Here is a 26,934-nt window from a genome sequence, read left to right as displayed (position 1 = left end):
CTCTGAATAAGTCGTCCTCCTTTGAGATTCGTACACTCGAGTTTTGACACATTTGTGTTACAAAATTCATGTTCCTTGATTCTGTTCAGAAATTGTGTTCATTTCCATTTATCCTGCAATCTTTGATTACTCCTATCTTTAACAGGCACATAGCTCTAAAAAAAATGAATGTAATGAGATGGTAATTAATGACTAATTTTTTATGATGCTGTCCTTCGATACATGAAGAAAGTAGTGTCAGTTTGAGAATCACTGTACTAAGCAATACCACTAATACCAAATACAAAATAGCTTTTAAATTGAACAAAGTGCAAAAGAGAAAGTTGGCTGAGTTAGTTTGGATATTTTATTGATGCTCTTCACTCATTGCACAGTGGTAGTAAAAGGATATATAGTTGCAATGGTTCACATAAGAAATGATCTAAGGTTAACATTTGTCATAAATAAGAGCAAAATGTTCGTGTTTTCTCCTTTGGGTGAGGTGGTGGTAGTGTTTGGTTAGGCTTCTCACTGGAGGAAGGGGAAGGGCAGCTCAACCTCAAGAGTTCCGTCGCTGGCTTTCACGTATCTCTGAGCCTCTACAGAGACCTGTTGCAAAGCGCTGTTGAATGTGACATTGAACTGGTCCACAATGTAAATACACATATCTACAACGTATTCGAAGACTCCGTTCAGCTGCTCCATGTTGAGGCTGGACACCCAGTCAACCATGTCCTTTACCGTGGTCACAACCCATCTGGTCACCTCGTTCACATTGACAAGGACAGCATCCAGGTAGTCGGACTTGATGGAATCCACAAATTCTTGGGTTTTGTCGACCACAGCTTTCAGGGTCTCGCCAATTTTGACCAGCATGGTGTCCAGGCTTTCCATGTTGTTCACAAAGTCCACCATCTGATCGAAGATGCTTTTGACGGTGACTTTCATGTTGTCGATGATCTGCCCAACAGTCATCACGTCGCCGATCGGCATGCGGAGCTCCACGGTGCTAAAAGTGTCCACGAAGGCATTGTAGTAGTACTCCAAGGTGTCGTAGACGACCTGTATGGTTGTGCGGAGGGCATTGGCAATGGTCATGGTCAGCTCTTTCAGGACTACGGGGAGAGTGGTCATCTCATCAGAGCCGGGAAGGCGGAACTGGGTCTCCCTCAGGACTTTGATGGCGGCATCCAGGAAAGTTTGGACATTTTTCTGGAACTCAACGATGGAGTTGCGGAAGAAGATGGAGAGCTGGCTGAGCTGAACGTCGTAGTTGATGGCAGCATCGTAGATCTCACCAATTCTGGTCACGATGGTGTCTCTCCACTCCAGCACATTGCTCGTCATCAGGTTGTTGTCAGCAAAGGCTTTCAGTGCGGACATCACGGCGGGGATCTTGGCCTTGAACTCGGACAGCATGGCTTTGGGAGCCTCCATGTTGTAGGCCACCTGGAAGGTCATCCTGTCGTTGTCTTTGGGAGAGGAGCGAAGAACCAGGATGTCAATGTCAGCATCTGGGGAAGACTGGGGAGGAGAAAGAAAAGACTATTAGACAATCCAAAGGTTTTCCTAAAAAACATGTAAGTAAGTGAGTAAGTAAGTGAGTAAGTGCTTTATTTGTCATTGTACAACCCTACAAACAAATTGTGTTCAGGTGTTAGTTAATCGATGAGAGATTAGATAAAAATACCACTGTTGATTTTAAGTCAACTTGTCTAAACTACACTTGCTAGTCTTCCCTGGCTGCAATAATAAATATTTGCTTAAAGTGAGTTGTGTGTGATTTGTTCGGGCCATTAAATTTTATAGGCATAGATTATCTGATTGTTTTTTGTTTTTTGTTATGCTTTAATTTACTGTTTCGTGTTTTAAAGGGCCAATAACATGCAAAATGTTAACCGTGATATTATTGTAGTATTAAAATAGGGTATGTGTCTAAATATGTTTATTTGTTATGTATGATAAGGCCCAGTTCTTCCTTTAGAGCAACAGTGACCAGAGCCGCATGGTTAAAGCTGTTTCAAAACAGCGATACATTCCATTTATTTAAATTCATTTATTTATTTATCAGGACAATGTACAGTTACATAATGCTTGTGAGCAAAGATGCTTGAACCAGACTAGAGCTTTTTCAAGCTAATTTCCATCTGTAGTCCCAGGGGACTACATTTTTGTTGCATGTGTAAATGAAGCAAAACCTCAATCCAGGTATATTTTTGATGAGGCTTTAAAGGGTGTTAAGTAGTAATAAAAGCTGAAGCATGATATGGGACCTTTAGGAAAAATATACTATGATTAAACAGAAACATTGGCATCATCATTAAGAAGACAATCATAACTTACTAAATAAGTCCGATATGGGTTTATTAAATAAATTAATTCCAATAATTCCAAACTACATTTTTAATTCATTAATTAATTCCTTAATAATACTTATTTCTTTTACTGTGTGGAAAACTTAATTACACCTGCTTTGGGTGGGGATTTTAACAACCTAACCCCTCCATGCTGGCAGATACTCACTGGGTAGCGTCCGTAGAGTCTTCCAGTAATCTGTGAGGGGATTTTTCCATTGACCTGCAGGCCCAGGAAGCCAGCAGATGGAGAGGACAGGGAAGCACTGATGCCATTCCTGCTCGCAGCATAGCGGAAGTTCATGTCAGTGAAGGTTGGGCTGTTGATGTCCATGTTCAAGGTGTGGCGGGAGACACTGTGAACATATTGATAAGATCAATCTATAACAGACCTAACACAGGATGATAATGCATTAAAAAAAAAAAACTTTTAAAGCAGACCATTCCAGGTTGAATGTTGCACATAGATACATACGGCAAAGCGTCACACAAGGGAGTATGGCCTCCCCAAGGGGAAAGGAAGTATGTTTTGGGAAACATATTTTAAATAATAATTTTAATAATAATTGAAAAAGTAGTTTTGGAGTTATCATTGAAAGTTTTACACAATACTGAATAAATAGGACAAAATATGGATATTTACCTGTCGTCAACTTGACGTTTTCTCCTAAAAATCAAGACAAAAACATGCAAATTATTACTTCATGTTGACCACCAACAACTCTACAACTAATTGCTAAAAAATATGTGTGAAGTTACCTCAGAGCCTGTGTGATAACATGGTTGACGTCCATGGTCATGGCAGCATTGGTCAACACAGCCTTGTTGTTCATGTTCAGGGCATCATTCTCGTAGTTGGTGGTGGAGGAAGCTGTAAGGATAGAAAAAAGGAAAATGAGTCAACCAATTCAAAGAAAGGAAATTTGTGTGACTTAAAATCAGTAAAATTATTGAGGACTTTTCACTTCTATTCACTGAAGTTACTCTTAGCTCTTTTGGTCAGAATGTGTGATAACTCATTTTTAGATTGAACTTACCATCCAAGTCGTACTCCAGGAGGTTCAGGGGAGAGGTGCCAGATGACTTGGCGATGACCTTCAGGACAGGGTAATCACCCTCAACTTCCAGCATCAAGTTGGTTGTGTAGATTGGGCTCACAAACTTGCTGTTGGATGCAACTTTCTGCTTTTCAGCTGTCACCTCAGCCGTTGCCTTCTCGTAGATGGTGATGTCTCCAAAGCTGGTGGGCTGAGCGAGATCAATCTCAATGTCGGCAGTCAGGGAGGAGATAGGTGCAAAGTCGACAGTTCCCTGGGCAACATGGCGTCCCTTGGTGTTGAAGTTGAACAGGTTGGCTTCATTGTTTCCAGCATACTTCAGAACAGCATAGACACGGCTAAGAGCAGCCTCAATGGCCAGATTCTCATTCACATCAACGGCAAAGATCTTGTTAGCACCCTGGTTCAGCTTGGTATCGGCAATGATTTTGGCACTGGAGCGAAGACCGTCCTTGTTTAGGTAGAAGTTCAGCTCGTTGTCCAGCACTCCCAAAACCAGGTAGTCTTCCAGGATGGTTCCGTCCATGTTGGCCCTGTTAGAGGTCTCCATTGACAGGTATTCGAATGTTCCCTCCATCTTTGTGCTGTGATCTGCCTCAGCCTTCACCACAGCATTAATTCTGGGGATGTTAAGCTGACCATTCACCCTGAAAGTGCAAGCAGCATTGGGTTTCGCCTTGTTGTCTGCAACCATGTTCTGGTTAATTTCCATGCTGATAATTGGCAGGGCGACTTTTCCTATGGTTGCGACAGAGACTGTTGTTTCATACGAGTCAGTGCTTATACTAACAGTGCTGTCGTGAGTTCCCTCAATGTGCTGGTTCTCCAGGGACACAGAGTTGGCCAGCTTGATTCCTCTTCTGGTGGTCAGGCTTGTTGTTCCGTCAAGCTTAGCTTTCAGACTGTCAAACACTGATGTGGTGGTAGCTCCCATGCGGAAAACTATGTCATCTTCAGTCTCCAGAGCAGCATTGAGGTTCAAGTTGATGATAGCAGACTTAAAGGTCAAGTCGGTAACAAAGTTGCCAAGATTTGGAACCTGAATCACACCCATGATATCAAACAAACGAGGAGCCATGCTCTTCTGGTAGGCTACTTTGGCATCAAGGCTCACAGATTGGTCGGTGGTGGTCAAGAGGTCCTTCAGGATTGTCTGCTCATACAAATTCAGGTTGCTAACTTCTGGTGTACGAAACTCAACAAATGGCAGCTCGATCTCAGGGATGCTGATGGGAGAAGTCAGGAACTCGAGGTTGGCCTGGCCATCAACGCCAAGATTGACTGCAATTTCCTTGTCATTGTTGTCCACAGTGATGTTAAAGAAGACCATGTTCTTGTTGAAGCGCACCATGTTGATGGTGTTGACCTTCTGCATCTCGGTGTTCAGGTAGGCAGACCATTCGCTTTGAGTATCTAACTTGGCTGTGAGCGATCCCAAGAGGTTGACTCTGTTGGCACCCTTGTTTTTTAGCTCAAAAACAAATTCCCGGGGGCTGATCAGGTACTTAAAATCATTAGCAATGGTGCCTTGGACCGGACCAACCAGTTCTGAGATGTGGTTGGAAGTGATGTCAATCTTCATATCGAAAAGGCTAACCAGTCCAGTTGCTACCATCTCGCTGGACTTGAGGAAGGGTGTTTCAGCCTCATTGCGGATGTTGAACTTGATGAAGCTAAGAGTTCCAGCTTCAGCATTTATTACCTGCTTCATCTTGAGCATTGGAGAATCAGTGTCACCATTGAAGATCAGAGTGATCATTCTGGGAATAAGGGTGAATTCAAGGTTGCTCTTGTGGTTACCCTCGTCTCCATTGTAGGAACTTTTACCAGTGTTGTCAACTGTGAGAGTGAACTTCAGGCCATCAAGGCGGGCAATTGCCTTCTGAGCTGCATTGGCTTCCATTTTGACATGGAAGACAGGTACATCAATGACATGGTTGTAAGTAGTCTCAAGAGAAGCCGACATGCCATCCTCCATTGCAATGAAGGCAGTGTTCATGAAGTTACCGATGTATGGTTCAGTTGCAACCTTCACTGTTGTCTTAGCCTGGGCTTGGGCAGATTTGCCATAGAGATTCAGAGATCCCTGATGTTCAACTCCAAGAGCAACATGTTCGAATTTCACTGTTTCTCCGATAACAACACGGCTCATCTTGGGGATTGCCAGTCGAGCAGTTGAGTCAATCTTATAGTTAAAGATGTCATATGCTGGTGACGTGCCTTGGGATGTAAGGAAGGCTGTCATCTGGGGGCTCTGCTCATTTTCAGTTGAGTTTTGAAGCTCTGCAGTGGTCTTGGTGCTGTACATAGGGGTCTGTACTCTTAACTCCCCATACAGTTTGCCAAAGCTTGGGAATGCAATTTCAGTTGGAATGGTTGGTAGTTTGATCTCAGGAAGTTGCAGGGACTTGACAAACTTCTCCACAGGCACCTCTGGGAGAGCAGGGAAGGAGATGTCAGAAAGAGTAAATTCTGGGAGAGCAATCTCTGGCATGACAGGAAGGAAGCTAAAGTTCAGGTCTCCAAAGAAAGCCTCAACATCCACCATTTGGAAGCTGAAGTTTATGAGGTAGTCAACCAGCTCAAATAGCTTCTGCTTGATGTCATCAAAGGCAATTGTGGTGGCTTGAACAGTGTATTTCTGCAAGATTGTGAACTCAGGAATGTTAATCTGTGTTGGGATCTCAACTTCCTGGAGCCGGGCCAGTTTGAAATTTAAGGCAGGCAGCACCAAGTCGGTCAAAGGCACAGTAAATTCAGGAGTAAATACCTCTGCCTGTCTCAATTCAGCCATGATTCCAGAGATCATTTGTTTCACCTCTTCAAAAATCTTTTGATCAGGAAGGAATTTGCTGATGAGGTCCACGTTTTTGTTGAGAATCCTTCTAGTCATTTGGATGACATTCTTGTAGACTGCGCTCACAGCCTCCAATACAGATCGGATTTGTTCTTTGATCTCCAGATCCTCAATTTGCTGCTTTACATAGTCAACCAAGGTTTTGCTGTAATCAACAACTTGGGCCATTATTCCTTGAACAGATTTTACAATTTCTGAAAATTTGACTTCTCGCACACTTGCAGTGACGTCTTTAACAGTGGCGAAAACATAGTTGACAAAGTCCCTCACCACTTGGAGTTTCTCTGGAATTTCCAGGGTCTTGATTGCGTCATTGATGTAAGCTGTGTACTGAGCAATAATCTGGTTTAGGGTGTTCACCAAATCGTTGTACTCCATAGAGTTCAGCTTCTGCACCATGCTCTCAATCATGGCATTCAGGTTTGTGATGATATCCTTCACTTCAGTTGCTTTGAGGTATTCAATGGTGCTCTGGAAGATCTGCAAGACTCTTGTTGGAATGTCAGCACCTTTAACCATTTGGACAATAGAGGCGATGGTTTCCTCAATTCTGACTTGTTTGATGACTTCGACTGCTTTCTCCATCAGAGCCTGTACCTTCTTTTCAACCTCAAACTGAACAAGCAGCTCTCTCAATTTTGCTGTGAAGGCATTGAGTTTTCCGACAACGTCAAGGTCCTGCATGACTTTCAGGACATAATCAAGAGCATCATTGAGCATTTCGGTGGGAATTACGTTCATGAGCTCATCAATGTGGGATTTTATGTCAATGCTGACAAGGATGCCTTTAAGTTTGTCATAGATCTGCTGAATGTTGAAGGACTGAACCATCTTTTTGATTTCTTCCAAGAACTGTGTTGCTGTTTTAGAGATCATGAATTGGTTGTCAACTTCGATAAGCATCTCAAGTACGCTCCCTCTGAGTTTTTCCATGTCAAAGTTCTGGATCATCTGAGACACGGTTTCAATCACGTAGACAATTAAAGGCCTGATTTCATATGCCTCATCAATAGCCAACAGCTGCTCCTGAATCTTCTGCACAATGGTGTCGGGCAGGGTCATGTTCTCCATCATCTCCTTCATTTTAGCAACAAATTGACCCATGTAGGAGCTGAAATCAGCCAGCACCTTGCTTACTGTTTCGCGCAGGTTTTTCACTAAGCCTTCAACATCTTCCATAGAAACGGCATACTCCTGGGTGAAGTCGATAAGGAATTGCTTGAGCCCATTGATCTTCTCTTCAAGGTTCAGCTGGACAACAAAGTTCCTTATGTGCTGAGGAATGGCTTCCAGTTTAGCACGCACCTCCTCATTGTTGATGAAGTCCATGACTCCCTCTGCCATGTAGACAAAGGCAGCCTTGAGGTTCTCCACAACAACAGGGATAGACTCAATGAAGGGAAGCTGGATGATTTGCATGTTGGTGTTCTTGTCATACTTCAGGAAGCCAGAGATGGCAAACTCCTGGTTCTCTGCACCCTCTTGATTGAGAACGTTGGTGAGCAGAGCACTTGACATCTCAACTCCCATCCTTTCGGCCGTGTTGTACAGGCTCATGTCCTGGTTGAATGCATGGTTGTTCATTTTAGACTTCATTCTAAAGCTTGTCTTCTGCTCCTCCAGAGAGAGAGCAGTGTCCATCTTATTGTCAAAGGTGGTCTCGAGTGCCATGCCATTGTCAAGGGCCTGGGTCATTGAAGCTCTCCATTCTTGGGTGCTGGCAAAGGCAAGAGGTTGGGCTTTGACAAGAAACTTGCCATAGAGCTGAGCAGAATGCTTTCCGTAAAGGGTCAGGTCACCGTCAGCATTAAAGATGGCATCGAGATTGAAGTCAAAGGGAGCCACGCTGCAGCGGACGGTGTGGTCAAAGCGCATGGGCTGGGAGTTGAAGCGGGCATCGTTGGAGAAGCGGGCCGCCAGACCAATCACCTCGAGCTCTGTGTTGTGGTTCATGTGCGTGCCGAACACTTTGCCTGTGGTGCTGCATTTAGCATTGGCGGTCATGTCAGCGTAGTTGATCTGGTAGACGTGCTTGATCTCTTCCTCGCCGGAGATGGCCTTCACACTTCCAGTCAGGTCTATCTTGTAAAGCTCTGCCTGGAGCTGGGCCTCATTGATGAAGTTGGCAGCCAGGAGTTTCAGGTTGTTGTTCACTTTGGCAGAGACAGTGTATGGTTTCATGTCAAAGGTAACATCATGAGTGTAAGTGGAATAGTCACTTGCCATGGCTTCAGCCTTTGAGGAGAATTCAATGCTGGACAGAGTGATGGTCAGAGAGTTATCATTGTCGACCTTTGTGTCAGCAAGTGCAGCCTTGTTGGAGATGGAAAGAGTGGCTTTGGAAGTGTCGATTGCAGCGTTGAAGGTATTCTCAACAGACAGTGGGCTCTGGAGCGTGTTGGTTCCGCTCACAACCAGGCCTTCTTGGTTGAGTTTCATGTTGGCCTTATGGATCGCCACGTTGTCCAAGAGCTTGAGGGTGGCATCGTTGTTCACAGCCAGTCCTTCGCCATTCACTGTTGCGGTCATCAGGGAGTAAACACGGTTCTCAGCATAGTCAGAGTTGGTCTCCATCCTCATCACAACCTCACTGGCTCCAGCAGCAGCCTCGATCTGGTTCTTCATCTTCAGCCCGATAACTAAAGCATTGGCATCGGACTTCAGTGTAAGCTTCTGGTCTTTGAAGTCAACGGAAGCAATATGCACCACAGTGCCATCAAAAGCATTGGTGTTGGACAGAATAGAGATGGCGCCGTCACGAAGCTCTGCATTGAATGCGTTCTGGGCTTTGATGAAAGTGGAATCGATCTCAACAGAGGACTCAATCTTGGCTTCTGGGGTGAATGGGGCAACAATCATGGACTGATATGAGATTGCCTTGCCATAGACGGGGCCAGCCTTAAGCATACCGTCGAAGTTGCTGTCCACTGTGAGTTTTTCAGTGTTCAATTTAGCCACACCATTGTGCTCTACAGCCACGTTGACCCCCAGGGGGCTGGTTGCATCGACCTTGCTGTTGCTTCTGAAGGTGGGAGTGTCAGCCAGACTTGCCTCTTCTTCAATGTTCACACTTGCCTCAAGGAATTTGTGCACAAAAGATCCCTTAACTTGGGCCTTCAGGGCATCAGCAGGGACCACCATACCAGAGCCTAAAAAAATAATGAATATACCAAATTAGCTGAATAAAAAGCAAGTAAAGTTAACTAGAAAGCAACACGATGAGGGAGATTCTATGCTTTGCTCTGCTGGACAAAGTTGTACAGGTATATTTTTTCTAAATTACCTTCAAAGCGGACTGAGAGAATGTCAATAGGAGAGGTTCCAATCACAGCCATTTTAGCAGAGTAGCTTGGTGTCTCCACAATGTCTTTGCCGGCAGCCATGGTTGCCTCCAAGTCATAAAGGTTGCTCTTCAACATGGTGGAAACCTCAACTTTGCCGAAGAGAGGGACGAAAAGAGTGAAGCCCTCAGGGACAAACAGCTCTGGCACAGGGATCTCCATGGACACAACCTCCAGTCCGATCTGGGGCACGGAGATCTGGGGAGTGGTCAGGATCTCGGGGAAGTTGAAATCAGCTGTGGTGGATTTTCCTCCGAAAGGCAAAGGGACAATCATGGTCCAGCGCTCGTTGTTGAAATAGTAGACTGCCTTGGTCTCACTGCAAGAGAAAAGGAATACATTGACAGGGCACTGTGCACTTATTTTTTCGAGCATTATTCAGAAACGTTGCTGTTTTTGTGGAGAGAAACTCTTTATTTCACACAAGTACAGTAAATGTAAAAAAAAAAAAAACGTAAACAATAAAACAAAAAACAAAGAAAAAACTGATGTCAGATAATGTTCTTAAAGAACACCTTGAAAAGTTGGAATACCAAGTACAGTTACATAAAATAAAATAAAAAGGTATGTATGCATAGCAACAATAGTAAGCTCTTACGTGTTGAGGAAGAGTCTCTCAGGCAGAGTCATCTCGGGCATGTCGGGCACTCTGAAGTTCTGGATGTATGGCATGTCAGCGCCGTACTTCTCCATGTAGTTGTTGGAAGCCTGTGTAACAGTCATTTTAGTCCAAGATTCACACAAAGTAACCAGATGTATGGAGTATTAGACATTGACATACCTCTACAAGCTTCTTGAAGATGTGGCGGACCTTCATGTCTGTCTCTCCGACCTGAGTGTCCAGGATCTGCTCACCATAGCTGGCAATGATTTCTCCAACAGGCAGGTTAGCGGTCTCAGCATTCATCTCAGATTTGAACTCAGCCTCGACTTTGCTGCCGTCTTCAAGAAAGCATGTCAGGGTGTCACTTAAGGGAACAAGTACATGCTCTTTGTGCTACTATAGCTTCCTCTAGTGACACAGACCACAAATCATCTTCAGAATATTGTTCCTGTCATTAGCTGTTTGACTCTGTGTTGTTTTTTAAGGTGGGATTCATTCCATTTTTGTTCTTAGTTCACTCCTGGTTAAGACATGCTTCAACTTAAACCCTAAAGGCCCCTGATCAGGGGGCAGTTTTGGTCCGGGCAGTTGGACGCACTTGGACACAAGGGGGCGCCCTTCCCTTCTCAGTGTAAATGTGAATTTACTTTCTTCAGAGTAAGACTTTAGGTCCGACACCATGAGTGACACTAACATGACACTAAATACAATGTGCTCTTAATTTCCAGTAAAAAGGCTGAGACCTCATTGCTCTTCAATCAGACAGAGAAGTGAAAAAGGAAGTCATGGAGATTCTGCTTTAGATAGAACTGCAGACTTCTGCTGGATGTTCCTCTGAGCCATGGTGGGTCCTAGTGGACCATGACAGATGTGGACAGGACTGTGGTGGATGTACTTCTACTTTGGAGAAAATAGTTACTATAGTAACTGTGTCGAAGAAATGAACCTCATGAGCTTCTTCTGTAACATCTGTCCACATCAGTCCTGCTGCACCACAACTCAGAGGAACTGGGACAAACAGCATACACAAATGACAAGTCCCAGTCATTCCAGTCCCAGTTTTATGGCCCTGATGTAGGTAGTACTCCTCATTGTCCCACACTAGCTCACTGTTCTTATACGGCTTCCTACCGTATTTGACAGCGATCTTCTGCGCAGACGTGGCCTCCCTGATCTTGATGTCGCTCTTGAGCTCGACCTCAATCTCCTCCTGGCGTTTGATGTTGGCAGTGAAGGTAGCATCAGTGCTGAGGACTGGCACCAGCATCTGCATCTGGAGCATGCCTTCAGTCATCTCCCTCAGCCTGAAGCACAATAGTGACATTCATTAAACAAAGCAGAGAGGAGAAGGGGTTTCAAGAAACATAAAGAAGAATTTACTGTTCAATTTCTTATAGTAGTTATGGTAAAAACAAATCGGTCAAGGAGTTTTTGATCCAAGTATTTCCTTGAAAATTGTGTAGACAGCAATAATTATTTTTGTTCTATTTACAATTATAATATGCACAGAAAGAGAAAAAAAAACATATTTAATAACTGTCTTGAATATTACAACAATATTATTGTGATATGTTTGCTTAACCATTAACCATATTCTATTAAATTGAAACACCATTTTGTTTCAAAAGAAAACTTGAAGAAAAAAAAAATCAGGACAGAAACAAAGCTAAGAAAGAACTACTAGGAGATTGTGCCCATTTTTGTTTCAGTAAAAAAAATTGTAAATCACAGACAGGTGCAAGCCTTTTTGCAAAGTATTTTAGCTTCTTGCAATGTGGATATTGCAAGAACAATGCCATGGCAATGTATTGTGTAGCTCTAATGTACTGTATTATGAACAAAAACGTTTTCACACAAATGTTGTTTTACCTGCAACTAATTGTTCATTGTTCGTACTGTGTTTTATAATGGCCATTTCTAGCTTTATTGGTGACTCCATTTTCTGAATGATTGCCATTTTTTTGATAAATTGATACAAAATAATTCAATCTAATACATGAAATTCAAAAACCTTTGTATTTATCATCCTAAATAAAGAGTTCATTTGCAAAAACAGATAAGAACCACTGAGAAAAAATTGCAGGTACATGCGTTTTGCATGTACCTGCAATTTTTTCTTTCTATAGCAGTGTTTTTCATTACCAGGTCTCTTTCAGTGCCATGAAAATATAAATTCACTAGTTCTTAATCAAATTTACAAATTTTAGCTTCTCAAGTGTCATGTGAGTTGAGTACAGTAGCAATTATCCAGAACAAGTTTGAAAAAAATAAATAATAATAATCAAAATGGAGATATCTAACTTCTGTAAATGAACTACTAATATATAGAATATGGACATAACCAAATAAGTATTTCTAGTGTTTGTTGTCCCTCCACCTGTAAAACCATTTTTCCGTTCAGAACGGTAAAACCTTCAACGTTGGTGCCCACCCTAGTAGAGGTGAGGCCCTATACCATGCTTGCAGCTAGAAATGGTTTTGAAAATGATCATTTTTAACCCCTGCCTGAACCAAGCACATTTTCCCCAGTTTGGCTTTACCCAAGTCTAAAAATGTCTTGAAAAAAGCATCATAATAGCAACAAAAACAAGGATGAAAATGCAACAAAAGAGCGACAAATAAGCCACAAAGCGAGGAAAAGGATCCATTCAGATAAATTTTGTAAGGCTTTGCTTTCAAATGAAGCATTACTCTGGCCTATATGCTGTAACTTTTTAGATTTGGGTAAAGCTGATACAAAGATCAGACAGAAAATGCACTTGGTGAAGGCGGGGGTTTAGAGGTTAATGGCTAAATGAGCTAGACTGGTGTGAAGCTTCCTACGTACACTCACTCGTATGCTATCGAAGAAGTCAGTGAAAGACTGTCTTACTTGGCGCGTCCCACCAGAGACACCTGGGGGATGTTCTTGTTGATGATGTCAAGGGAGACGGAGTGGGTTCCTTTGCCCTTAGTGTTTCCATCTACGATGCCCAGTCTGAGTCCGGCCTCCACATCATAGTCTGGGATCTGCACGTCGGCAGACAACATGTTCTTTCTGCGGTTGTACTTGAGCATGGCACGGGCCTCAGTGGGCTCAGCTCCTGTGGGCAGAAGTAAAACATAAGATTTGGAGAAAATATTCATAAATTCATAAATATATTCTATACAAGCTAGCTCTAGCTCTAGAGATATCGGTAGTGGAGACCGGGGCTATTTGACACACAAAATCCCACAAAAGTCAGACCTGCGTTAAATGAAAGCTTGAACCCTTGACTTGAAATAGACTTTCCTTCCTTTTTTCTATCATATTGAGATGTATAGTTATTAACTGTCAAACACAAGAAAATCGACTGTGACCATGTGCGGGGCAGGTTGTCACGATGTTTGGGGTTGGTTGTCACTATTGTTTTTAACAGGGTTGTTGGTGTTAACGTGACTTTTTTTGGCTTTTTGAGATAAAGGGACAAAATATGTTTTAAACCGGTGCAATGATATGCCAGATGTGTTATGAGGGGTACCATTTTCAAATTCACAAATGACCTAAACATACAACATATTAGACACAAAAGAAAACATTTCCCACCATTTATACTGCATGTGACATACGACCTCTCAGTCCATGTGACAACTAACCCCAAGTGTCAATTGCATTGAGAAACTTGGTAATACAGGTTTGTAAAGCGCAATACAAGTGCAAGGCATTATTATTATTATTATTATTATTATTATTATTATTATTATTATTATTATTATTATTATTATTATTATTATTATTATTATTATTATTATTATTATTATTATGATGAAGTGTCCACTTGCTTGTAGTGTCCTACAAGCAATGTACGGTAAGCTAGCTAACAAATGGCTTTAGCATGTTAGCTCTTAAATGGCTAAAATCAAAATTAACATCTCTGTGTCTTCTGTTTTTGAAAGTTTGGGAAAAGGCAAACTTTCGTGTCTGGGGGGCAGTGTGAGGGGCAGTTACTGCCCTTACAATTTTGAATGGTTTCTGATCTTCTATGACTCATGACTCAAGAAAAGTCCTTGCAAACATTCACACATGTACAAACAGCATGATGTAGGCTACTTCAGATGACAGAAACAATAGCGGTACCTTCAGCTCTGAGGATGAACTTGAATGCATCGACCTTCTGCTTGCCCTCCTCTCCCTCGCGCAGCAACTCATAGGCCAGTGTGGCAGTATACTCAGTCACCTCACCAGTGGGCATCAGCTCCACGGCAAACCTATGCCAAAGAGCATGAATCATTACTTACTTTAGAATACCAGAACTGACTGATGAACAGCAATGTAACATTATACACTGGTAGGGTCTATTGTGCATTTCCGACTTACTTGCTGTCACCGGTGAAGGGGAAGAATGGCGTTCCCTCCACGTTCCAGGCGTCGTTGTACTGCAGAGCGTAGCAGTATTTCATGCCGGCGAAGAATGGGGTGCACTCATTCACGTTGACAGCGTCCATGGGGTTGGGAGGGATGGTCACGGTCTCAGCTCCAGATCGAGCCACCAGGCTGTTCCTACAAGAGGGAGAAAGAACAGTTTGTGTAAGCCATACTCACAATAATCACAACACAATACCCTGCATCTCTCGATGGAGTACACAAGGTACTACAACAATTGTACTAAACATAAACATTGCTATTATTGATCATATAAGGGGAATTAGCCACCTACTTTGCAACAGTGTTAATTTTGACAAGATATTTTTCATTTAGTCTTAATCTTTTGACGAAAAGATTTAGTCAAATAATTCAAGCTGTCATTGGAAGTTTGGATAATTCTAGTCTCTTTTTTTTTAAGTCATATTTTAATCGACAAAATATGTAAATTTATGTCACAGTTTTAGTTTCATATTTAGTTAAGCAGAAAAAAAAAAAAAAATCAGCAATGATATTACACATTTCGATTCATAGCCATAGGTAGACTAGCCTTGTATTTTCAAAGGTCCCATATCTGATTGTCATTTTTATTTGATTACAAGCAAAGAAAAACACTCCAAACTCATTCCTAACTTTCGTGACACATTAATAGAATACCAATTTTTCACAGAGACGTTTATAGGCACATTTCGCAAATTGCTGTGTCACTTTTCACAGAAATGTTAGACAACTCGCCTGAAACTGCATACCATTGCTGCTACAAATGCTTTCGTTAAGGACCTCCTGCTCTCTACTCCCCCTGCTGTATGTTCTTTTTGTGTTTGCGCTTCTTTCTCGGCCCTTACGTGATGTGGATGAGCTTGGTGTTGCTGGCAGGGGCGGGCATCCTCAGCTGCACCTGTCCCTTCTCGACGGTGACTTTGGCACTCAGTCCAGACTCGTGGTGGCCGGTGGTGTGCATCTCCAGACCGCAGTCCAAAAACTCAGGAATGTGAGTTCCGACCTGGGTCACAAACTCGATGCTAGCGGAGGGCATGAAGGCTACCTCGGTCTGGAAGGGGGGAGAAACAGAGCATAATTTTGGGGTTAAATTTGACTCCCGCTGAGACTGTGTAGGGCTGGGTGCTGTTATTTTTTTCAATAACAGTACTTTAACAATACTTGGGTTCACGATACCGATACCTGAACAATACTTTATTCAATACTTTTTTTCTATGCCTATGCTAAGATATTTTTCATAAAGAACCAGAAAACAGAACAATAATGTTTGGAAGATATGCATCAGGTTCATCTCTAATGTCAAGAAATGTGTGAAAAATGGTGGAAAAAATAGGGGGAAATTAGATTTTGTCAAAAATTAGGAAATATTGTGAAAAAAAGAAAGGACAAAATTCTGAAAATAAAAATGGGGAAATGAGAAAGAATGGTTAGTCTCTTGACTAACAGCATCACAACTTGGATCATAAGTTGTTGTTTTTTCCGGTGACTGCTTTCTTAGATACTTTTATAGGCATTAGTACCTAAACTTTTTTTTCTCTATACCATACTGGAATCATTTAACGGTACCCAGCCCTACTCCTGTCACTCAAAGCCAATGTATTAACCAAGGTCCAGACAACCCGATTCTTACCATCTGGGGGGAGATCTTGAGTCCTCCCTTGAAGCCAGGGGCGAAGGTTCCGGACAGGGCAATACGCAGGGGCAGACCAGTCAGTGTGGGCAGGAAGAACTCGTTGTCCATGAAGATGTAGTGAGCATACAGTGAGGTGTCGGTCATAGAGGTCAGGGCCTTCACAACCTGCGGCCAAAAAGAACATGAAGCAAACATTAGCCATGGAAAATGACTGGGTAAACATCATTGGTGTCGCTAAAAGTATTCTAGCTGTGAAAGTCATCAGCATTTGCTGTTTTGCATTTTCTTTGACACCATTAGTCAATTGCTTTTAGAGTTTCTGGTATGTTTTCACTGCTGTCTCACCAAAAAAACAACAGAATGGATCCTGGAGAGCTGTAGTGGCCACCTTAATGGAAAGTACAGGTGCCATGTTAACCACCCATGCAGCCATTGGGTCACAAAATATGCACACATTTTTTGCATAAAAAGTTGCATAATGCACCTTTAAAAAGCATTAAATTGGATTCAAACTGGCATTTAATCTAAATTTACTGGAAAATTATGACATTGCTAACAATTTTATTGTATAACTAAAAAGTCACACAACTGCTTTGTCCGTGTAAAATTAAAAAAGGGCACAGAGTCTGCACCCTCATAGCATTACTATTACAATATAGATTCCTTACGTCCACAGGGAACATCTTGAGCATGGAGTCCACAAACATGGCGGCAGAGTAGGCCATCTCTTCCAGCTCGTTAGTCTTCATGTATCCAAGCTCGTTGCCGAGGAGGCGCAGGTAAACGGTGGCTTCAGGGGACTGGGAGGCCTTCAGGTCGCTCACCAGTTTGTTGAAGTTGCGACCAATCTCCTTCACAAGGCTCTGAGAGGTCTGGGGATAGAAGAAGAGTCAAAGTGAGTCAAGAAAAACAAAAAGAATGTTCTCAATATTCTATTTCGCAAGTGCAATGTGCTTTGAATTGTATACTAATTAATCCCATTGATTTGTAAGGAGTATTTTTAGTGTTTTTGATTTTAAAAAAATCGGCAAGTTGTTTGAACAGAGGATCTCATGAAGAGTTTATGTAAATGACATATAACTGCAGCCTTTGCGATTTGCTAAATGTGACTATTCAAATTCAATTACAACTCAAAATCTGCTTTAATAATGGCTAATTAAGCTTGTGTACGTAAAGCTACTACATACTATAATTGTATTCCCATGACTATTTTAAAAAAAGATGAATAAAGGCTCACCTGTCTCTTCATGCGGTCTCTCTTCATGGCGGGCAGGATGTTCTGGAGGACCTCGCTAACTTGCATTGGAGCGTTCTCAGACACAAAGTACATGGTCTTCAGGGCGGTGTCGGGGAAGAATCCGTTCTCTCCGAACAGGGCCTCCACAGTGGGCTCGAAGCCCTTACCCTCCATACCAACCTGGGGCAGGAAGAGACATATGTAATGAGGCGACCGGGGGGGAGTTATGTAGTTTTAGTCCAGATTAGTCAACACTGCTTTGGATGAAATTATAATGCTCCGAAACTGTAAAATGTGTCTGTGTATGAACTGTGATGGCAGGGGGAAACTCGTAATAATAATAATAATAATAATAATAATAATAATATTTCAAAAAAAATCTCTTCAGGTTTCTGAAATTATAAGCAAAAGTCTGTAAGTGTGTGTAATCTAGAAGTGCCGTAGTCTGTTTTTTTTCCATCTAGAATCCAGCCCTAAACCCGTTTGTGTGCCTGTCCCTACTGAGGATAACTGACCTCCATCATGTCCAGGTCGAATCCGAAAGCCTTGAGGGTCATCTCCAGCATGACCTCCTTTGGCAGGTAGCTGGCTTCTTCGAAGATCATGTTGCTCTGGACCAAGCCGACCCTAAGATTACGGGAGAACTTCAGGCTGTCCTCCACGGGGCCCAACGTGTTGTCTGGGGCGGCGTCAAAGATCCTCTTCCTCAGTCTGAAAGATTCATAATAGCATAGAAAAGACGGAATAAAGGATTTGAAAATGGATAGTCTGGATGCTAAGGAAGTTTTGGCTTGCAAAAAAAAAGTTGAATATGAGAATAAACATAAATAAGATGCAATACCCTACCATGACAATCCATAAATATTGAAAAATCGAAATCCTGTAGTGCCTTACATTTATATTTTGCTGTTAGTGATTAATACAAAATGATGTGATACTGTACATTTCTATTTGTTGATAAGAAAGGAACTAGTTTGTGTGTTCTATGATGTTGTGCACATATTACTCATCAATATGTGGAAGTGGCTCTTACTCCTGGGTGGCGGGTTCACTGGAGGAGCCAATGTTCTGCATGTGGGAGATGATGAAGTTCTTGAGCTGGGCATCGGTCTCGGTGGGCAGGGCGGACATGAGCTGGGCCAGTTCGCTGGGCTGTGGGTCCTTCATCAGAACAAGGTAGGCGGCGATCCGCTTCTGCAACGGCGCCGAGCTGTCCAGGAGCACCTGCATCAGGATCTCCCTGCCCTGTGGGGAGACGAGGCAGCTGCAGTAAACTCCACCGATCGAGGTTTCCACAGGGATCATACAGACAGAGGAAAGTCTCATTTAAGGCCAGACGCTGCAGGGGAATGTTTCTTTTGATTTGTTTGGATTTAGGGACTTGAAACATTCCTGTAGATAACTGACACAAATTTGAGAGAAAAATGTATTGCAATATTTTGTTGATTTTTCCACTTTATGTTTTCCAGGCTGGGAATATTTGAAGTCTGTAGGAGCCACTTATTGTAGCTACAAGGTGAGAAAAAGGTATTTTGAGAGCATAGCCTTTGTAAAAGACAATTTCCCTAAATCAGTGCAAGAATTAAACATGTTTTCGTGAAGATTTGGTATTTTTATGTTTCTTAGGTGAAAGATTACATGTTACTAGATCAAATTGGCCCAAAATCTGAAAATTGAAAAAAAAAATAGTTTTGTTTGCAGGGTCTCCCCATTTTGATGCCTTAACAAAAACAATTTTAACGCCAGGAATCCAGACAAATCTATCCTTCTATAAATCTATGTTAAAGACTTTCATCCATCCTTGTAAACAGAGACTTAAAGGCAAAGGAACAAAGACATTTAAAGGCAAAATTGGTGTAATTTTACAGAAATACCTGCAGTGAAATGTGTTTTGGACTGTATGTTGACATATTCAATACCTGCTTGGAATCAATTTGAATACTTTTTACAAGCTCGGGACTTAATTTTACCACAATTAAAGTATAGTTATATTGGTAGCTGTAGACTAACTTTTTGTCCCTCCACATGAAAGACTGTCTTACCTCCTCTGGGACTGGGGCCAGTCTGAAGACCTGGATGGCGGCCTGCTGCACCTCTGGAGTGGCCTCGGGCTGGTTCACGCACTGCAGCACGGCACCTCTCACGGCGGGGCCCGCGTTAGCCATAGCAGGGGCCATGTTTCCAATCACCTGCACACACACACGCAGTGTCAAACGTAAGGTGCCGGGGCTCTTGAGGACTGATAGAGCTATTGCGGTCTGTGACTTTTTTTACCCTGAGAGTGAGGTACATCTGGTCTTTGTCTCCAGTGCAGTCTCCAATCTGTCCGGCCATGAAGCGAGCCACGTTGAAGATCTCAGGAACCATGTTACCCTCGGCCTTGTAGAATCTTCAACACAAAGTACCATTGAACCAGGTGGGCTTTCACTACACACATTTATTAAAAACTGTAACTGTACTTTTCTTTTTTTAATGTTTTTTTGTTGTTGTTATTTGACAGTTCAGTCATAGCTAAAATTTAAAAAAAAAGTATCTGCATTTATGTTGCCTTTAATGTATTTATGTATTTATTTTTAATGCTTTTTCCCCCATTTTCCACAAAGCTGTAATCGTTAAAGGAATGCAAATGAGTTGAGTGGCTTCTTACAAAATGACCTATTTTTCTTTTGCAGAAATGTCTCAATAACTGTTTGTCAATACGGATATTTATTTAGAAATGTATTTATTTATTGTTTTTGACAGTTTAATCCTCAGCAAAAATCACTCTTTAGGCGTTTATAAATGACAAGGAAGGCTTCGAGTATTTTCTATAGATGATGAAATAGTGCGCGGGTGTTTTAGTGTTGGAGCACACTGACCTGTTGACCACGTTGCTCAGGGCGTACATGACAGCTTTGCTGGGCCTGGTCTGGGCCATCTGCAGCATGTCGTTGATGAGGACCGGGGAGGGGTTGGACAGCAGGCCCATGGCGTAGACCAAGGCGTCCACTTCGGGGCCGCTGCTGGGGCGTCCCCTCAGGAGCTCCATGACGGCGCTGCTGCACTCGGGGGTGCCACACTGAGCCAGAACCTGGTAGGTGAGCATGGGAGAGATGGCCAGGGCGTCGGGCAATGCGGGGCTGAGGGTGTCCAGCTTCATGCCACGGACCATCAGCACCAGCTTGTGGAAGAGGGGGGCTCTAGTGTGGCCCTCAGTCTCGGGCAGAGCGGCAAGGGTCCTCAGCAGCTCCAGGGCAGCGTCCTTGTCCTGAGTCATGGTGCGGTCCTCAACCACGTCGATGTGGAGGTCCTTCACAATGGGGCCTGGCAGTGGTGATAAAATGGGGAAAATAGTTGAGTTTTAAATTTCGCAGTGAAAACTTTGGAAGAATTAATCAATGCAAAAATTTGTCTTAATTCGCTTCTTCCCTGTAAAAAGCTTCTGTTTTGTTTTTTGTTTTTTTGGGTTGTGCTCCTAAATTTTTGACCGTGCTCCTAAATTTCAGAATTAGGGCTCATTTTTTTTTCCTTGGTAGCGCATGTGCTCCTGTTAAATAATGATGAATGTACACAATGTTCACCACCAGATGTCGCCATATCTGGATATTTTGAACCATGGTACAAGTGTCAAACTGCAGAATTTCAATCAAGGGTTCAAATTCTTGTTTTACTTGGATAATCACAATCGCCCAAAGGTGAGCCCTGAAGCTACATCACTTGAGAACCACTGGTCTACATAGACGGAGCTCAATGTGTGGTGGCTCACCTAGGTCAAAAACTCTGTCGTTGTGGGGGGAGACTGCGACGAAAGTCACTTCCTGTTTTCCTATGTTGGTTACTCCGTACTCTCCCCTGTTTGGAGACAAGATCCCGTTAGAAGAGTAATATGACCTTATATAGGCCGTATTGGAGACATGAGTTCGTACTGGGAGGAGAAGGGGACAAGCAGGTGCTTCTCTGTGCAGGAGCCGGACACGATGTGGTTCTTCTCCTCGTCAAACTTGTAGTTGCAGGTCTGAGAGCTGCGCACCAGCTGGGCCAGAGGGTAGTGCTGCAGGGAGAAGAAAAAAAATGTTGAAGAGGTCTCACAGGAGTAAAGCAGTGTTTGTATTGAAAGACACAGCACGGACATCAGAGCCAATTCTAGCTATAATCAGACTGGGCGCCCACAGAGGGGCCCACATCCACTCAGGGGCCCCAAAAGACAGATATGCAGTAACTTCATCCAAGCAGCGTTTGTGCCACACAGATGGTTGATAGTTGTGTGTAAATTTGTGTAGGCTCAATCATTCAGGAGATGAGAGGAACATTTTCACTTCCAAACAATCCAGTCCAGATGACTATTTTCTTAAGAAACTTTTGTTACAAAGTCCGTACTGCCTTTGTACATTTATCCATTATAGTTTGTTCATGGAGTGGAGTGTGGCATTACACAATACTTTGTAGTTGGGAAACAGAGGCCCCCGCACCAGTTTTGATTTTGATAAGATATTTTTATTTAATTTTAGTGTTTTAGTTTAGTTTTTAGTTTAGTTTAGTTTATTTGAGCAATTCCAAGTTCCAAATTCCAGGTAGTTAGTTATAAACATTGCATTTATTGTATAACGTATTATTATATATTATTATATGAACGTCATATTTAGTAGTGTTTCATCGATAAATTTATGTAACTGCGGTTAATTTTTCTCTAATAATTATATTCATTATTAAAACTTACATAAATTTATAGCATTTGCTCACATTTCATTAACCAAATATTCACAGTTTGATCATTCTATGGGAAAAGCCCAATAGCTAATAACAGCTTTAACATTTATACACCCACTTGATAAGTCACATTTTACATAAAGTACAGTTTAAGGACATTTTTTTTTGTTTAAGTAGCATAATAAGACAGGTCTCATGCCTAAGTAGCTCTCTGTCACTTCCTTTACATAAAAGTAAAGCTTTGTGCTTTCAGGTAATTTGTGCGCTCAGATACAGGAGTGTGTTTGGTCAAAACATATATGCCACATATGCCATTAATCGCGATAAAATCTTGGTTAATGCACTAATTATAATTATTTTTCAATCAATTGTGAGTTCTCTGACAGCCCTAAAATTTAACCAAGGTTTCTCCTCCCTCATGAAGAGCCACAGAGCCATTCCTTTGGCAGTGAATTTACATGATATGAGGCCCTTTCAAATTGAAAATGTGAATCATTTTAGTCTCTTATTTTCATGAAAAACAATATCTGGACATTTTAGTCACAGTTTTAGTCTCATAAACAATTTTTAATTTAGCTTTGGCCAAATTTTAGTTTGCCCAACATGAGGTGAAAACCTCACTAGTTTAAATAAAAAGAAGGTTTTAAATGATAGAATATAGTTGGTCAGGGCATTTGGATTGCCTCTAGAAGGATCAAAGCATAAAAGCTCTGTCTTTTAGTTACCAGTAAGTCATTAAGTAATAGTAACAGGCCTGTGGACGTAGAAACTTACCAGTCCGGTGAGAATAGCTAAGGGGCTAGTCTGATCCCTGAGAGGAACAAATCGGTCGCAACCGGACAGGTCTCTGGTCAGGGTCATCTCCACGGGGCTGGACACACTGAAGGAGTTCTTGCACAAGCCGTGGATGGTGGGCTGAGGGGTGCGCACAAACATGTAGAAGTGAGTCAAAACATGCACAATAGGGCTCAACCCTCCAGCTCCTGATCCAACCCAGGTGGATATGGTAACATACTTGTCAAAAACTAGACGGCTGTGGCTCACAGGCAGATGTGTGGCCAAAATACTAATAATATTATAATGTAGTAATATAATATGAATACTAATAATATTAGCAACTACTTTTGTTTATGTCACTTCAATAGTGACATAATCTGACTGAGAAAACTGAGAAACGAAAAAAAAATCTAACACTTCTCATAAAAGAAAAACTTCTCTGAGAAGTACATTTACTCCAAAAAAACGTTCTAAGGTACATGCAAAAATCCAAGTACCGTGTATTTGTTGTCCTCAGGGCCGGGGGCAGCCAGGGCAGAGACAATGCCTCTCTTAATGTTCAGGATGGTGCTGGTCTCGCCTTCCTCGGGGTACAGCTTGATCTGGTTCTTCTCGTTCACCTGGACCTTCAGGGTATATCTGTACGCAGGGGGGAAGCAAAGTCGGATCTTTTACAAGTGTCTTTGTTGTGACAAACGTTTAAGGTATAGGTACTGTTGTCTTGTGCACATACTTGGGGGTATTTAGATGGTCCACTAAACCGACTTGTTTTTTTTTTTTTTTAGAATGTTAAAAAACTCGGCTAAAATTTCAGGAAAATTATACAAATTCTTTATAAAGTGCTTTTTTCCACATATGTTTACACTATACTAAAAATGTTAGTGTTCGAGGATTTGATCATGTGGATTTATGAAACTTGCAGTACTCTCTAAGAAGCCTGATTTGGTCTGAGGACCGAACTTTGGGCACCCCAGCTTTAGAGGGTAGACTCATTCTAAACCTGTCAATGATAAAATTGCTTCCACTGTCTGCGTTTCGCTTTCTTGAAGCTGTTTCACTCTGGGCCAGCAGTGAGTGAGCCCAGATGGTAAATAATAATGCAGTGGTTGTATATAGCGCTTTTCTGGACACTTAAAGATGCTTTACATTGCATTATTCATTCACGTCATACTCGGTGGTGGTAAGCTACCATTGTAGCAACAGCTGCCCTGGGGTAGACTGACGGAAGCGAGGCAACCAATCTGCGCCATCGGCCCCTCACCAACCACCACTCACTCACTCGCCAGGCCCTGCTTAGCTTCCAAGGTCTGACGGGATCGGGCATAGCAAAGGCGGTATAACCACAAGTAACACACACACAGTAATAAAATGACCAAGCCTACGGTGTCTGAAAGTACTTTGGGGCCTTAGTACAGTATCTGTTTACGTACTTCTCCATCTCGGTAGCAAAGGTGTCGGAGCTGGTGGCGGGCTTGAACACGGCGTTGCCGTCGGCGTCCACAGAGTCCACCTCACTCAGGCTACAGCCGCTGGTCCTCACGATGAAGCTACATGGCTGGGGCACCTCGATCTCAACCTTGCATGATCCTTTGGGTCCGTTCTTGAGCGCAGAGGCTCCGGCGATGGCATTCAGGGATTCAGCTTCATACTGGTACTCGTACTTGTGCAGGGTCTTGAAGCGTTTGGCCACTGTAATCACACACACACACACATACTGAGTAAGTGACGGTGGATTTTCAAAGTAGGACTTATTTTTATTTCATAATACTGGAGGGTGACTTACGCATGCAGGTTGGTTCTTCATCTTGAGCAACTACAAAGAGAAAGAAATAATATTATTATTATTAATATAATATTTTAAACACATTTTTATGAAATGGTTGATAAAAATTATTAACTTTCATTTATATATATATATATATATATATATATATATATATATATTATAATGTATATTATAATGTATATATATATATATATATATATATATATATATATATATATATATATATATATATATATATATATATATATATATATATATATATATATATATATATATATATATATATATATACATTATAATATACATTATAATATATATATATATATATATATATATATATATATATATATATATATATATATATATATATATATATACATTATAAAACCAGATCTGATGTAATCATTAATAAGAAAGGCAAATGCTTTTGGTACACACTGGAAAATATAAGAAAATGACTTAAAGGTGCATTATAGAACGCTATTTGTGGAAAATAAAATTATTGGTCATTCAGTGACCCAGTGGTTAGCATTATGCCTTTACTTCCCATCACAGTGGCTCCAAGATCTTTTTTTAGTTTCTGGTAGGTTTTTACTGCTCTCACCAGAAAACCTATATTTTCTGGTGACCCAATCAGCCATTGGGTCAAAAAAGGTCAATTACACACGTGCATCATGTTTGCTTTTCGCATAAAAAGTTCCATAATGTACCTTTAAAGCGAAGTATTTCTTTTTGACTAATATTAAAAAAAAAAAAGTTTTTCAGTTATTTTAAGTTTTCTATTGGTAACTTTCATTCAAGAGAGTCCAAACCTACTCAAAAACAGCATAAATTCAAGCACTTTTTAAGCAATTTATCTGAGATACAATTGCATTTTTCTAGTGCACTGATTATTAATAGCAATATATGTAGTAGGGGGACTTATTGGGATATTGTGTGTTATTGCTTGATTAGAATGTGCTTTGAGTCACTATTATTTGTTAATTCTTATATAAATCTATACCAGATTAATCCAGGCAAATTGTATATTTATTGTTTAAATTTCATATATATTTAGATGAATAAGGACCTGCCGGAGTTTGGTGACAGTAAACACAAAAAGATTGCTGTATTGTTTGTCAAGTTCACTGAAAGCAAGATCATTTATAGTCGATCTACTAATAAAAATGATTTACAGTTGACATAAAACTACTTGGTGGGTAAAGAAGACAGTATCAGATAGAGTCAACTTTTAAATTATTGGCTTTGTAAAATAAACAAAATGCTTGTCTGTTTACAGTGAGACTCGAGTGTACTCCAGTGACACCTGTCCAAAGATCACAGAGATACAAGGAGACAAACTGTCTGGGCTCCAAAGTGTAACGTGCACAAGTCCAGCTGCGTAAGAGGACAGTGAACCAGCAGAGAACAGCCGCAGCAGCCAGGACAACAGTGAAACACCATGTTTCACTGTTTAAGACTACAATCTACCTCTCAACACCTCTCTTACGCAACATTCTGAGGAGATTATGGTCAGCTACAAAATACTTATTGCATTGCCAGACTTAGAACGACTCAACATTCAGTAATTTAAGACATACATTGTAGTGCAGTCAATACAAATAGATAAATACTTGATTGATCCCAAAAGACACAAAAATGACAAATGGAAAAAAAGTATTTGGTGGAAATCCAATAGGAAGTCTATGGGGAACTGACCAAATACTGTGATAAGTCGATAAGTTTAAGAGCACTCTATGTTTTCTTGTAAAATCCCTGATCAGATAAAGTGTGTTTCCCTGTGTGTGTTGGTGTGTGTGTGGTACTCACAGGTCAGTGATAGGCTGAGCAACAGCAGAAGGCAGAGCTTGGTGTCCCCCATGATGGGTTCTCTGAGCTCTACTGTTGTTGGTTGGCGAGTACTCGGTCGAGACTGCAGGATCGACGCCGGGGCAGGCCTTTTATACTCGTCAGTCTGAGCCCGGGACCAGAGTCCAGGGTCCACCGCGGGCATACGGTGTGGAAGGACAAAGGGAAAAGGTTTGACACATGCTCATTCACAAAACTGATTTATTTATTTATTTATTATAGGGACAGTGCATATTAATATACATTATACATGTAATTAGCCTAAGGGCTATTTTTCATCTGTAGTCCCTGAACAGTTGTTATGTGTCCTCCTGAAGGGAGTAAAAGTACAATTATACACATTAATATGCAATACAATTAAATATTTAAAAAGAAAACAGAAAACAGCACTGT

At 41.6% G+C, this 26,934-nt stretch overlaps 1 protein-coding gene across 1 annotated transcript; it reads right to left on the bottom strand.

Annotated features, from left to right (window-relative positions):
- Window positions 1-342: 342 nt before the first annotated feature.
- On the bottom strand, window positions 343-26,597 carry apobb.1 (apolipoprotein Bb, tandem duplicate 1). The gene is made up of 28 exons (XM_079572190.1): window positions 26,503-26,597; window positions 24,691-24,720; window positions 24,338-24,596; window positions 23,405-23,546; window positions 22,905-23,045; window positions 21,350-21,474; window positions 21,190-21,275; window positions 20,303-20,747; window positions 19,719-19,833; window positions 19,487-19,633; window positions 18,478-18,689; window positions 17,960-18,155; window positions 17,445-17,624; window positions 16,876-17,079; window positions 16,205-16,372; window positions 15,420-15,625; window positions 14,530-14,712; window positions 14,290-14,420; window positions 13,066-13,276; window positions 11,325-11,497; window positions 10,371-10,531; window positions 10,188-10,297; window positions 9,532-9,908; window positions 3,371-9,397; window positions 3,093-3,204; window positions 2,977-3,000; window positions 2,503-2,689; window positions 343-1,503 (listed from the first exon to the last, which is right to left on the bottom strand). Exons 1-28 carry the CDS (start codon window positions 26,552-26,554, stop codon window positions 508-510), a joined length of 11,400 nt encoding a protein of 3,799 aa, XP_079428316.1. The 5' UTR covers window positions 26,555-26,597; the 3' UTR covers window positions 343-507.
- Between the last annotated feature and the right edge of the window lie 337 nt (window positions 26,598-26,934).

The sequence above is a fragment of the Gobius niger genome (assembly GCF_951799975.1).
Source record: "Gobius niger genome assembly, chromosome: 15".
Lineage (NCBI taxonomy): Eukaryota > Metazoa > Chordata > Actinopteri > Gobiiformes > Gobiidae > Gobius > Gobius niger.
This window is presented reverse-complemented; position numbering and strand designations above follow the sequence as displayed.